Source organism: Oncorhynchus gorbuscha, linkage group LG07 (genome assembly GCF_021184085.1).
Source record: "Oncorhynchus gorbuscha isolate QuinsamMale2020 ecotype Even-year linkage group LG07, OgorEven_v1.0, whole genome shotgun sequence".
NCBI lineage: Eukaryota > Metazoa > Chordata > Actinopteri > Salmoniformes > Salmonidae > Oncorhynchus > Oncorhynchus gorbuscha.
Genome location: NC_060179.1, coordinates 22,809,754 through 22,824,582, shown reverse-complemented (window position 1 = coordinate 22,824,582; position 14,829 = coordinate 22,809,754). Strand labels below are relative to the sequence as shown.

Genomic DNA, 14,829 nt, shown 5'->3' with positions numbered 1-14,829 from the left:
TTCAATGTGGTCCCTTTAACAACGGGGTTCACGTGGAACTCCTAGGGTTCTGTCCCTGGTTTTAATGTCTATGGTTCTGTCCCGCGTGGTGACTTGCTGGAACTAACCAGACTGGGAGCGACACTCAAATCTCAACCGCCGCAGATTTGGGTTTACTAAACCGGTGTAACAAAAAATAACCATAAATATTTTAATTCGCTAGTTAGCTAACTAGCTAGAGAAATTATCACATTAGTTCACTGTTTAGCCCTGTCAAGGGCCAACTTTTGGCACATCATTTTGAATAATAACGTTACCATCAGAAACACAGATTTTCGGAAGAGCCAAGATGTCTGGGGAACTAGAACAGATTCTCTTACAACTTACGCAGCCTGACAATGCGATTATTCAGCAGGTAATGATTCCTTACTGAACCTATAAATGTGGGATTTACCCTGACATGCTTTGATAACAAGCACCGGTAACTAACGTTAGCTAGCTAACTAACTAAGCTAACTGTTAATCAAAATGGACACCTGTTGCTAGCCAAATTATGTCACGTCACGAACCAGTGTGGCTAACTGACTGTATTCAAACGCAATCTTAGTCACTTCATAAACTTGACAGTTCGCTAACGTTTACGCTGCCTGCCTGGCTAGCTTTCTTTATTCCAGCCAGTTTGTACCATATCCAACATATTTTTCTCCCCCCTACAGGCCACCGCCCAATTGAAGCTGGCTTTTAAAGACCCAGCCATAATCCCAGCGTTGTGTGCTGTCATGACTGGGTCCCAGAACCCACAGGTATGTAACTAGGTTACATATTAGTTAGACAAACGCCTATCATCAGTGTGCTAGATACAGTGCCTTGAGAAAGTATTCATACCCCTTGACTTATTTAGCATTTTGTTGTTAAAGCCTGAATTCAAAACAGAATACATTTTGTGAATACATTTTTTTCACCAATCTACACACAATAATCAATAATGACAAAGTTAATAAAAAAAAAATGTTAGCCAATACATTGAAAATCAAATACAGAAATATCTAATTTGTATAGGTATTCTGCCCTGCCTGGTTCACCAATTACTTTGCAGACAGAGTTCAGTGTGTCAAATCGGAGGGCATGTTGTCCGGTCCTCTGGCAGTCTCTATGGGGGTGCCACAGGGTTCAATTCTCGGGCCGACTCTTTTCTCTGTGTATATCAATGATGTTGCTCTTGCTGCGGGCGATTCCATGATCCACCTCTACGCAGACGACACCATTCTGTACACTTTCGGCCCGTCATTGGACACTGTGCTATCTAACCTCCAATCGAGCTTCAATGCCATACAACACTCCTTCCGTGGCCTCCAACTGCTCTTAAACGCTAGTAAAACCAAATGCATGCTTTTCAACCGATCGCTGCCTGCACCCGCTTGCCCGACTAGCATCACCACACTGGATGGTTCCGACCTTGAATATGTGGACACCTATAAGTACCTAGGTGTCTGGCTAGACTGCAAACTCTCCTTCCAGACCCATATCAAACATCTCCAATCGAAAATCAAATCAAGAGTCTGCTTTCTATTCCGCAACAAAGCCTCCTTCACTCACGCTGCCAAGTTTACCCTAGTAAAACTGACTATCCTACCGATCCTCGACTTCGGCGATGTCATCTACAAAATTGCTTCCAACACTCTTCTCAGCAAACTGGATGCAGTTTATCACAGTGCCATCCGTTTTGTCACTAAAGCACCTTATACTACCCACCACTGCGACTTGTATTCGTCGCCAGACCCACTGGCTCCAGGTCATCTACAAGGCCATGCTAGGCAAAGCTCCGCCTTATCTCAGCTCACTGGTCACGATGGCAACACCCATCCGTAGCACGCGCTCCAGCAGGTGTATCTCATTGATCATCCCTAAAGCCAACACCTCATTCGGCCGCCTTTCGTTCCAGTACTCTGCTGCCTGTGACTGGAACGAATTGCAAAAATCGCTGAAGTTGGAGACTTATCTCTCCCTCACCAACTTCAAACATCAGCTATCTGAGCAGCTAACCGATCGCTGCAGCTGTACATAATCTATTGGTAAATAGCCCACCCATTTTCACCTACCTCATCCCCACAGTTTTTATTTATTAACTTTTCTGCTCTTTTGCACACCAATATCTCTACCTGTACATGATCATCTGATCATTTATCACTCCAGTGTTAATCTGCAATATTGTAATTATTCGCCTACCTCCTCATGCCTTTTGCACACATTGTATATAGACTCCCCTTTTTTTCTCTACTGTGTTATTGACTTGTTAATTGTTTACTCCATGTGTAACTCTGTGTTGTCTGTTCACACTGCTATGCTTTATCTTGGCCAGGTCGCAGTTGCAAATGAGAACCTGTTCTCAACTAGCCTACCTGGTTAAATAAAGGTGAAATAAAAAAATTAAAAATTCACACCCCTGAGTCAATACTTTGTAGCAGCACCTTTGTCAGCGACTACAGCTGTGAATCTCTTTCTGCCCAAGTCTCTAAGAGCTTTCCACACCTGGAGTGTGTAACATTTGCCCATTATTCTTAAAATATTATTGAAGCTCTGTCAAATTGGTTGTTGATCATTGCTAGACAACCATTTTCAGATCCACCACTATGCTTGAAAATATGGAGAGTGGTATCAATGTGTTACATTTTAGTGTGGGACGAGGTACTCTTTCGATTTGCCCCAAACATAACACTTTGTATTTAGGACAAAAGTTATTTTATTTGTATATATTACTTTAGTGCCTTGTTGAAAATAGGATGCATATTTTGGGTTATTTTATTATGTAGAGGCTTCAATGTTGTTGACCCATCCTAAGTTATCTACTATCACAGTCATTAAACTCTAACTGTTTTAAAGTCACCATTTGCTTCATGGTGAAAAATCTGAGCGGGTTCCTTCCTCTCCGGCAACTGAGCTAGGAATGACACCTGTGTCTTTGTAGTGACTGGTTGTAAGTGTAATCAATACCTCTAAAGTGTGATTCACAACTTCACACTGCTCAACAGGTGCCCTTCTTTACGAAGCATTGGAAAATCTCCCCCGATCTGTGTGAAATTTTATGTGTAGGGTACAGAGATAAGGTAGTCATTGCACACAGTGAGTCCATGCAACTTATTATGTGACTTGTTAAGCACATTTTTACTACTGAACCTATTTAGGTTTGCCATAACAAAGGGGTTGAATACCTATTTTATTTTTGAAATAATTTGTAAAAATGTTATTCTACTTTGACATTATGGGGTATTGTGTGTAGGCCAGTGATGTTTTTTTTTTTTCAATTTAAATTTGATACATTTTAAATGAATGCTCTAACGCAACAAAATGTGGAAAAAGTCTAGGGTTGTGAATACTTTCTGAAGGTATGTGTAACCCAGGGGTTTGCATGCCCTACTCGGTTATTTGTGTTCTATTTGTACGGCTTATCGCCGGCTCTCATCAGTGCATTCATTGTTTTTCTACCCTCCCTTCAGATTCGCCAGTCAGCTGCAGTGATGTTGCGGATGAGAGTAAAGAAGCATTGGAAGAAGATTAGCCTTGATCACAGAGAGAGAGGTTGGCTGCCCTTTGTCTAATTCCCCCACAATCAGCCATATCTAAGTCTTTTGTATTGGACTGTTGAATGAATTCCCACTGAGCTTGATTTGTTATGTTACCATTGTATTTTTTTCTTGCTTCTTAGTCTGAAAGCAGTGGTACTACAAGCTTTTCAGCAGGAGACAGAGTAAGTATATTTTATCCTTTACATAAAAACAGTCACATAGCTTTTGAGGTGGAAAACTAGGCATATCCTACTAGAATATCAATGGGTTATCATACAGATTTATAGCTACAACATATCTGACCATAACCACTAACCCATCCAACACACCAATTAAACTTGTTCAATCTGAACTTGACAATAACCCTCCTCTGTTTCCAGACACACAGTGCGCCACTCCCTCTCACAGCTCAGTGCAGTGATGGTCAAACACGAGACGCCAGACCGCTGGCCTGCTCTATTCACACTCCTCAACCAGTCCACCAAGAGCAACAACCCAACGGACAGACAGGTATCAGCTTCTATAGACAGAACTAAAACGCAGTGATGTATTTGTTGTACATGAACAAAGAGAGGTTTTGCAGTATGTGGCTTTGATTTGAGCTCTTGATGGTTGCTCACTGATTGGTCAGAATATGCATAGATCAAAATATTTTGAAACATTCTATGTATCTTAGGTACCCTCAGCCAATCACTAAAATACCCCTGTCTCTCTCAGGTGGGTCTACTCTTGCTCAGCAAAGTGGTGGAGTCCAACCCAGAGCCCTTCAAGCCCCATTACCGCCAACTGCTGCAGCTGTTTGGCACCGTGCTGCAAGACCTGGACAACCCCACAGCTATGTACTACTGCATCCTCACCCTCACTGCTATGACTGCCTACACTGGCACAGAGGAGATGGTGAGGCCAGAATCAATCTATTTTATGCCTTTTTGGCGTGAACAGAAATGTAGTCTACCATCATCCTTCATTGCTGTGCTGAAATGAAATGTCCTGTGTCTTTCAGAACCTCATGCGTGCCCTCATCCCAAGACTGATCATTGCGCTCAAGCATCTAATCAAGGCAGACCAAGTAGGGTGTAGTTCAATATGTCAGCCCCCACTAGCACCACTGCTGTATTGCACTGATGATTGCATAAGTCTTCTGGGATTACTATTAAATGGAGCTTCAAACACTATTGTCCCTTGATTGGAATGTTTCTGACCAGGGTCAGGCCAGTGATGCCATGGAGGTGTTTGATGAGCTGATGGAGAGTGAGGTGTCCATCATTGTGCCACACATTGCTGAAATTGTCCATTTCTGCTTGGAGGTGAGAACAGAGCTTCTAATTATATTTGTAATGACTTTTTGCTTACATTGTGATGGGTTATCTTGTTGACAGTGAAATGTGTGTATGTTCGTCTCAGGTCAGTGCAGACACCACCCTGACTGACTCCCTGCGTGTAAAGGCTCTTTCCTGCATCGCTTTTCTCATCCGACTCAAGAGCAAGGTAAAGTCACCCAGTTATAAATGGATGCTTTAGACTATGGAGATGCACCCAGAGCACTGTGCCTTTTTATCCTTTTTGTCAGTTAAAATATGTGTAGCTTGTCAGTGATGTATTCTGTGCTCTCTGCCTCCTACAGACGGTGCTAAAGCAGAAGCTGCTGAATCCCATCCTGCAGACAGTGTTCCCTGTGCTGAGTGCAGCGCCCCCACCTGGGGAGGAGGACCCAGAGGATGAGGAGAATGGCGACGAGGGCGACACCGACAACGAGAGTCCTAAACACTTTGCTGCTCAGGTCAACTTCCTTTAAGACATAGCCACATACAAAGAACAGAAGGGGTGTATTTGTGCCTAAAATATAATCTCTTTTCGACTGCAGGTTATTGACACCATGGCTCTTCACATGCCTCCTGAGAAACTATTCCAGCAGCTGGTTAGTAAACACACTCACTTGCTTTATATGAATGCTATAATTTGCCTTTCAGTCAGACACTTCATGATATCTCTGTGCTGCAGCAGTATGTAGCCATCATTGTATTAGTAGCTGCATTGTTTATAACTTGCAGTCATACTGAGTTGTACACAAATTTCCATGCATAGAAGTACAAATAGTTTTATTATGTATGCATGTCTGACCCATGGCATGTCCATCAGATGCCCCTGACCCAGGTGTGCCTGGCCAGTGAGAACCCCTATGAGAGGAAGGCAGGCTTGATGTGTATGGCAGTGCTGGCTGAGGGCTGTGCCGACCACATACGGACCAAGTGAGTCGATGCTGCTTTCTCTTATTCAGTGGCTCCCTGTCCAAAAAACAGTTGATTTAATTTGTTAAATTTGTCAATATCCAGTCCTTTAGTGTGTTTTGGATCTGAAAGAATCCAGAGCAATGTTTTTCTGTCTTATTTTCTTTCATTCAAATAGAACTATTGTCTTTTTCCTGCTAATCCCACTGTTCCTCTGTGTGTCAGGTTGCTGTCCTCCATGCTGCAGACGGTGTGCCAGAGTCTGTCAGACAATAACCAGGTAGTCCGCAGCGCCGGCCTCTTTGCCCTGGGACAGTTCTCAGAGCACCTGCAGCCCGAGGTCAGTAAGTACTGTGCCGAGCTGATGCCACTTTTGCTGGGCTACATGTCAGCTTTGAACCAGGCCAAGATCGGACACATCACCAAGGCCTTCTACGCCCTGGAGAACTTCATGGAAAACCTGGGTGAGGATCCTCCCATTCACCTTTATCCTGATCCATACTCAACTGTCTTGCTATTATTTGGGGCAGCAGCGTAGCCTAGTGGTTAGAGCGTTGGACTAGTAACCGAAAGGTAGCAAGATCAAATCCCCGAGCTGACAAGGTACAAATCTGTCGTTCTGCCCTGTTAAAAAAGCAGTTAACCCACTGTTCCTAGGCTGTCATTGAAAATAAGAATTTGTTCTTTATCTGACTTGCCTAGTTAAATAAAGGTAAAAAAATTCAAATTGGTCCCAGATCTGGGTTCAGAAACATGTGTATTTGTTATTTAAAATACTCTTTCTGTGTATTTGAGTGTTTTGTAATACACAGCTTTTATTTTAGTTTATGAATTACATTTTTTTCAGATTTTTTTATATTTTTTATTTTTAATTTTTTTTTGCAATTGTGTTAAAGTATTTTCCAATACGTATTTCAAACACTATTTTCAAATTCCTGAGTATATTTAGGTTTTTTCAAATACTTGGAAGTGTATTTCCAAATGCATTCCAATATTCAACCCAAGTATGTTTGGTTCTATTCTATACTAATTGGAGGATGCCAAAATGCTAAGCTGTTGGTAAACAAATGTTGAGCCTCTGGCTCTCTAGTCTCGCCCCTAGACTACTTTTAAGGTACTGATAATGCAACATTTGAACATGTCATTTGGGGGAAATTTAACCCCCTCTGTTCTGATGTTTTCATAAACTGTTCCATCCTCTATCAGGTTCGGAGATTGAGCCTTACCTGCCCACCCTGATGGAGACCATGTTGTCTGCCCTCAGCAATGCAGAGAACCTGAAGCTAAAAGAGCTGGCTGTCAGTGCCATAGGAGCTATAGGTAATACTGCCAAAGTCCATTTAGGATCGAGCCTTTCAATAGCGCATGTTACAGCTCAATAATTTAGAATGGCTTCCGCTTGAGTCTTCCTTCATCCACATTTATCTGAAAGGACAGCTAAAGTCTAAAGTAGTCCCAGTTGCTTCGAAAACATCTTTCAGGACACAAGGAGAGGAGGACACTTGAGACTATTGAGATGCATCAAGTGTCTATTTTAGACATTTTAAAAGACTGGAATGTGTATCACTGTAACTGTATTAACCTTTCGTCCCTTCTCTTCCTTTCAGCCAATGCAGCCAAAGAGAAGCTAGTTCCTTACTTCCCACCTATTATTGAGAGCCTGAAGGGCTTCCTCACTGACACAAGGGATGAGATGAGGGCTCTGCAAACACAGGCTCTAGGTAGGCTAACTATCTCTAAGCCTTAGTCAGTTTGATGTGGTCGTCCAGCAGACACTTGTAGTCCATGCTATTGACAGATTAGAGCTGATCTGTCTTGCGTCATAGATATTCTTTTAACCCGAGTCACGTCTAGATGACGAATGGGGTTTCCTTTGTTCTGTCAGATACTCTGTCAGTGCTGGCCCGCACCATAGGCAAGGATGTGTTCAGCCCCCTGGCTGCAGAGTGTGTTCAGCTGGGACTCAACCTCACCAACGCCATCGACGACCCCGACCTGCGGCGCTGCACGTATGTAGTGTGTGTCTGAGATGCTCCCACTCTAATAGAAGTCCTGCCAGCCTGTTGGGTTTGGCATTCACAGAGTGCATGACTGTTTTCTGACTTTCTGATGACTTTGTATTGAACCCATGTGCTTCTCCTCCCCCCTCGATCCTTCTCTGTCTCTTTCTGTGTACAGGTACAGCCTGTTCTCGGCTGTGTCCACAGTGAGTCCAGACTGTCTGAGCCCCCACCTCACAGCTATCACCACCATCATGCTGTTGTCCCTCAAGTCCACAGAGGGAGTCACGGTCAGTCTGACAGACACTGTGCTATAATTCCTATTCACACACTATTCTATTCTCTTACACCATTGAGAAATTGCTAAAAATATAGTTTACATAGTTTAAAAAAATCATTTTCATCCTTAGGCTCACCTTGAGGAGGACAAGACTTTTGTCCTGCTGGACGACGACGATGATGATGATGACGCCGAGGGAGATGCCATTTTGGATGATGAGGGGGCCGACACCGTGGACCCAGACACAGCCGGGTACGTTTCTCATCTGATTATCTTTCATTTTATGACCTTTGATGTGTTTTTTTTGTGGGGCAGGAGTAAAGACACAATGAAACCTTCAAAGCAGCTGACATATAACTAGTCAATTGAAACGAATGGAAGCCATTTTGTTTGTCAGGCTTGTGCCTAAAGAACTAGATGGAGGGGATTCCCTCTGTCCTTCTCCATTTTAATCTCTGTGCTCTCTCCATTCCCCAGGTTCAGTGTGGAAAACGCCTACATTGACGAGAAGGAGGACGCCTGTGATGCTCTGGGAGAGATTGCCTTCAACACCGGGTAAAGACTCAAGAGCAAAGAGTTATTTTTTAGTGTTGCATGTCACAAACCATCTGGGTTCTATGTTCATTCTGCGCTGCATGGTATCTGCAGCTAGCCACTACTCCGGTTGACCCCTCTGTGCCTAGAGTCCTTGTAAATCTGTCGATACAATCATCTCACTTCGCAGCAACTTTTCCTCATTAAACTTCCACTGTCTTCCAGTATGCAAAGGGAAATGTGTTGTCCCTGATGTCTCCTTATCCTTTTCACCCCTTCAGTGCCGCCTTCCAGCCCTTCCTGGAGTCCAGCTTTCAGCAGGTCTATGAGCTGCGTGATGTAAGTACTGTAGCACAGCTCATCCATCCTCTTCTCCCTTTGTGTCATGGGTAGTGTATGTTGGTCAGCGTTGACTCTCTCTGACCATGCGTTCCGTCCTCCCCTCAGTTCCCCCACGAGGACGTACGCAGGGCTGCCTTCGGGGCCATGGGCCAGTTCTGCCGAGCTCAACATAAAGTGTGGCAGGAGAATCCCACTGAGGCCAACCACCAGGGTAACTCACTCAACCTCTACCTCATCAGAGCTTTGGCTCTTTGAATTTCTGAGGCATCTTATGTGGTGCAATTATAGAGTTTTTCAAAGAGAATTATTAAATGTATCAAATGAGATAATAGTTAAGACATTCATTCTGGGAATTAGTCAGGCTTGTCTAAAAAAAAAAATACAATTTAAAACCTCTTAGGGAAGCTGCGAAAATTCGCAACTTTTTGTTAAAAATCGCGCAACATTTCAGCGCCCTGCTATTCATGCCAGGAATATAGTATATGCATATGATTAGTGTGTGGATAGAAAACACTCAGACGTTTCTAAAACTGGTTAAATCACGGCTGTGACTATAACAGAACGTGCGTTTCATCGAAAAGTGCAGGAAAATCTGATCACTGAAAATGGAAAAAAATATCCATGCGCCACTTCCAAGGATTGTTAAAGGTGAACCGGATTAAATGAGGTCGAGGTTGCAATACCTACAGCTTCCACACGTTGTCTAAAGTCTTGTCATTTGCCTACTATTTGTTTCTTGGTCAAACAGACGCAAGGCAGCGCATTTCTTCAGGTCTCCGACCGGATATTTTGGTTGAGATTTATCCGGACAGCATTTCCAGACGGACACCTATAGAATTGACATCGCCTCGTGATCAATTTTATCGCTTATTAACGTGTACTAATACCTAAAGTTGCATTACAAAAGTATTTCGAAGTGTTTTGTGAAAGTTTATCATCGACTTTTTTAATTTAAAAAAATGACGTTACGTTAGAAAACACTATTTTTTTCCGTTCACACAGTGTTCATAGATTGATATCTAGGCTATATATGGACCGATTTAATCGAAAAAAGACCCAAAATGATGTTTATGGGACATCTAGGAGTGCCAAGAAAGAAGCTCGTCAAAGGTAATGAATGTTTTATATTTTATTTCTGCGTTTTGAGTAGCCCCCGTCTATCGCAAAATCTGTCGTTAGGTGACGTTGAAGTATTTTGGGGGATACATGCTATCAGATTATAGCTTCTCATGCTTTCTCCGAAAAGCATTTTACAAATCTGACCTGGTGGATAGATTCACAACGAGTGTAGCTTTAATTCAGTACATTGTATGTGCATTTTAATGAAAGTTTGAGTTTTATCAAAAACTATACGTGGCACACTTGAAATTTCCGCTGATTTATGTTCCCACCTTGGAACCACGGCCCTAACAAGTTTTAAGCTTCCTTCCATCTGTCCCTCAGCCATGCAGAAGCTGCTGGGGGTGGTGCTTCCCAGCTTCTTGGAGGCGGTGCGCGGTGAGCGTGAGCGCCAGGTGGTGATGGGTGTGCTGGAGGCCATGAACGGCGTGCTGAAGGCCTGCCAGGGGGAAGCACTGCAGAGCCCTGGGCGCCTGCAGGAGATCAGTCAGGCCATCCGAGATGTGCTCAAGAAGAGGGTGAGCTGACACAAACCAAGCCTGAGTGCTCTTCACAGACAGGATTTCCACCATTTATTAATTTAGGATATGTGATATTAGGATATGTGTTTGTGTGGACGTAGCTCTTTCCACTCACAGCCCCAGTCATCCCATATACGGGTTGAAAATGCCCCATTTTGTCATTGATCAGCGCCTAAATTGGAATCCAGTGGCTATACAGTAACATGCTATACATGACGTCAGCACTGCTGCGACAAGATACCCCATCCCTTCTGCTAATTGGGATACTTTTGCACATTTGTTGTCTGAGTGAGGGAAATGCTGTAAATTGAGAGGAGTCTGTGTTCTGACAAATGAAATGTTGAGGATTATAATAAATATCGCTTCGATGTCATACAAGCAAACCATACACCTATGAGTCCAAATGTGAAGGTCATATTTCCATATTTGAAAATTGAATTTACATGATCAACATTTACGATGGCTATGTTTGATCCACAGTTACAAGGATGACATGTGTTATAGACTGGGTTGTCCTGAACACAATGAGCCTATGTTTGATCCACAGTTACAAGGATGGCATGCGTTATAGACTGGGTTGTCCTGAACACAATGAGCCTATGTTTGATCCACAGTTACAAGGATGGCATGCGTTATAGACTGGGTTGTCCTGAACACAATGAGCCTATGTTTGATCCACAGTTACAAGGATTAGCTAGTCATGTTGGCAATAGAATAAGCTTTAAAATTATGCCAACCTGACCCAGAAAGCGATTTATAATGACATGTTTTTGGATTGCATACAGGGCCTAAAATGTACTATTTAAAAAATCTACCAGCCACTAAGATTTTTTACTAGCCAAAATAATTTTAAGTCATAAGTGCTTTGAACTGACTAATGAACTGTGCAGAGTTGGAGACACCGGTTAGACCTCTCATTCAAACCCTGGGAATAGTTTTTTTTTCTTATCTTGCACCTACTCCAAAATGTCAATGAATATTCTTATGTTACTGAATGTATCAGGAGTATTTTTAGACTTTGTTATTGACAAATGCTGTGAAAAGTACAGTAAATATAAAATGCACATAAAATCAAACGTGTCATGTTTACATTGGCTTGTCAGGTGAACTTTTGTGTCCTCACTTTTTGTTATGATCATTTCCCCATAATTTATTAGACCAAGTGTTCTCTTTCAATTGCTACCATGGTCATGCATATGCTTTTTACAGTTCTTCTGTTAAAACATTTCAATTTGGCTCTATCCATATAGGCCAATTTCCACAAATGTAAGGGGTTAAAGGGCATCGTAGCATAATAGGAGAAGAATGTGATAATCCTTTGACCCTCCCCTTACTGTGTGTCTACAGACTGTCTGTCAGGACGGAGGAGGAGATGAGGCAGATGATGACGAACAGCAGGTGGTGTTTCCTCTCTTTTTCGTCACACTCCAGCACTGGCAGGATCGTATGTACTTCCAAGTGTATGGTGCAAATTATATGACCATGTTGTGTGTTCTAGGCGGAGTATGATGCCATGCTCCAGGAGTTTGCAGGTGAGGGGATTCCTCTGCTGGCCTCCGCCGTACCAGCGGACACCTTCCAGCCCCATCTCAATGAGCTGCTGCCCCTCATCATGAACAAGGCTGTGAGTCGACCTACCACTAGTCCGTTAGCATTGGGTTCAAATCAATATAGAAATTAATAGAGCTAATTCATTTTCTGTTGAAATTTGTATTTTATTTTGTAAAATATGTCAGTGTTAAATACAGAGGCATACTGAAGGATGAACCTTTAGTTTGGTGTGTATTGAATGAGGATGGATTTGTTCCTCAGAAATCATCGTGCACGGTGGCTGACCGTTCCTTCTCCGTGGGCACGCTCGGAGAGATCCTGCAATCCCTGGTCAGTGTGTCCGGGGGAAGAGCCTGTGCTGGTAAACTGTCCAATCGGCTGCTGCCTGTGCTGGTGGCCGGGGTGAGAGACAGTGATAGTGAGGTTCGCAACAACAGCGTGTTTGGACTGGGAGCTCTGGCCCAGGCTGCTGGACCACTCGTCGCTCAGTATCCCTCTCAATGTCTATTCTCTCTGTGTGTGTGTGTGTGTGTGTGAGCATTGTTAAAGACATGCTACGGTACTTTGGCGACTAAGATCTACTGGCTAAAACGTATACAAACGTAACGGAGAATCTCTTTTAACTCAATGATATAGTTCACATGAGTAGCTAGGTACATTGACCAGCACTGACCATATGATTTAGATTATATTACTGTAGTACAGGCCTGTCCAGCAGCCATGGGTGTTTTCCTCAACTCCTGTCCCTCCCAGAGACTACCCCATGATGCTGTCCCTCTTCTCCAACCTGCTGTCCAAAGAACAGGACAGGAGGGTGATTGACAATCTGTGCGCTGCACTCTGCAGGATGATCATGAGCCACATGGAGGGTGTCCCTCTGGAACAGGTACTGTCTGCATTTTCATGCATGGGATTTTATGCCGGGCCAATGCCTAACACAAGGTGTTTGTAATGACTCTGGAAGATTTGTGTGGAACTTTTGAGTTGCTCTGAGAATATCTGTGACCTGTGTCTATGGCCTTGTCTCCAATTCTTCAATGTCCCAAATACTGTATATTAGATTTACAATGTGAGTTTGCCACAGGCTTATTGACGTACACCGCCACACGAGTTGAAGAGTTGACTGTCCTTAGTGATGCTGACATGGATAACTCTTATCTCTCTGTCCTAGGTGTTCCCTGCCCTCCTGGCCTGCCTCCCTTTGAAGGAGGACATGGAGGAGAATAAGACTGTGTACAGCTGCCTGGCCATGCTCTACTCACAGAACCCTGCAATGGTATGTTCCCACTCATTTATTTAGCCTGTTTGGCTTTCTTAAACTGATCACATCATATGATACATTATTGTCCGTTTCCATGGAAATACGCAAAGATCTAGAATTGAACTCAATGTGTAATTCCACAATGTTGGCTAGTAATAAGTGTTGTCTCCTTAGGTGGTGAGTCAAATTAAGCCAATAGTATCTGCTTCCAGCCACGTCCTGGGAACGAAGGACCTTGATCCAGGTAAGAGAACTTTAAATCGTGACAGGTTTCCTTTCTTCTTCGTATACCTAAGTTGTATGTAGATATAAAACGTTATGACAATGTTGGTCATCCAGAAACCCAGAACACCCTGGTCATGCTGCTCCGAGACGTCGCTCAGCGCCACTCCCAGAAATTTGAGGGTGCCGTGGGGTCACTTCCTGCCGAGCAAAAGATGAAGCTGACTGCGGCCGTCAGCCAATCGTAACACACCACACCAAGCAACTATTTCATTCTCCAGTGAAAGCCAGTGAAATGTATTTTTTTTTTTTTTACTAGATGAAAAATGGGACAGTAGTTGGGTCATTCAAATTTGCTAAACTCCGGCACTTGAACCATTCTACTATTGGTAGTATTATAATTTTTCAGAGGTTGTACCCAGTATTAACATTTTTATTTATATTGCCTGTTTTTATTATTTTAATGATTTCATTTTGTGTGAGTCACTTTTTTTTTTTTTTTCACTTGTTACCCTTGTTGTACCTGAGAGCCTCTTATCTATTTGCTGCTGTCCCCCTTTTGCCACAAATTTGATTAACTTCTGGCTGGGCTAGTTGAGTATGAAGCAATGTACTGAACTCATGATAAATGCCTTTTTTGCAGACTTGTCAGTGTCATGCAGTGTTCTTTGCCTTTCCCCTCACTCATCGTACGATCCCCCCCTTTTCCGGTTCCATTGTTTCTCTCTCAGCTGTCCCTTATTCAGAGAGCTCCCCATCGTGCTTAGTAAGGTGGTTTTGTGAATCAGGGGAAATCGGCCACAATGCACTAATCTGAACTCCAGTGGTGGTGTGTTGCATAGTATCTCCAGTTCTTTCTTTATTCCCAAACTACAGGATTTTATATTTACTCATGAAAAGGCTTCTTTTTTAAAGTATCTTATTTACATCTGACACAATTGGCATCGTATGCTTTCTGGCAGATACACTCAACACTTGCTTAACAGCAATCAGATCTTCCCATTTATAATTTCTTTCATTCTATCAACAGTTCTTTCAGCCCACAATCACCTACTCAAATCCATCTGGCATGTGCATATTACCAGCAATAGCTGGACAAACTTAAGTCTATAGTCTACTTAGAGGCACTCCAGTCCACTTTTCACCTCTTAACACATTTACTTAACAAAAGGCACATCTCAATAGGTGGTCCAGATAAGTCATGACATAACAAGTGTGGGGGGGGGCTT

At 43.0% G+C, this 14,829-nt stretch overlaps 1 protein-coding gene across 1 annotated transcript; it reads left to right on the top strand.

The window, feature by feature from the left end:
- The first annotated feature begins 25 nt into the window (after positions 1–25).
- ipo4 (importin 4) lies at positions 26–14,244 on the top strand. Its single transcript, XM_046355836.1, has 29 exons — positions 26–394; positions 696–782; positions 3,474–3,551; positions 3,681–3,724; positions 3,923–4,052; positions 4,260–4,439; positions 4,546–4,611; positions 4,748–4,849; positions 4,947–5,030; positions 5,167–5,322; positions 5,407–5,460; positions 5,682–5,791; positions 5,996–6,234; positions 6,977–7,090; positions 7,378–7,491; positions 7,656–7,779; positions 7,949–8,060; positions 8,181–8,302; positions 8,528–8,605; positions 8,866–8,923; positions 9,032–9,137; positions 10,370–10,563; positions 11,914–11,964; positions 12,065–12,190; positions 12,379–12,605; positions 12,871–13,003; positions 13,289–13,393; positions 13,553–13,622; positions 13,718–14,244. The coding sequence occupies exons 1-29, from the start codon at positions 329–331 to the stop codon at positions 13,846–13,848; spliced, it is 3,261 nt and encodes a 1,086-aa protein (XP_046211792.1). The 5' UTR covers positions 26–328; the 3' UTR covers positions 13,849–14,244.
- Positions 14,245–14,829: the final 585 nt, after the last annotated feature.

What these genes read in the sequence shown, in the direction of transcription:
- ipo4 (XM_046355836.1), top strand. Translation starts at nt 329, where the DNA reads ATGTCTGGGGAACTAGAACAGATTCTCTTACAACTTACGCAGCCTGAC. An exon ending in TCTGCAAACACAGGCTCTAG is followed by an intron (nt 7,492 to 7,655) that starts GTAGGCTAACTA and finishes TTGTTCTGTCAG; the next exon opens with ATACTCTGTCAGTGCTGGCC. An exon ending in AACGAAGGACCTTGATCCAG is followed by an intron (nt 13,623 to 13,717) that starts GTAAGAGAACTT and finishes TTGGTCATCCAG; the next exon opens with AAACCCAGAACACCCTGGTC.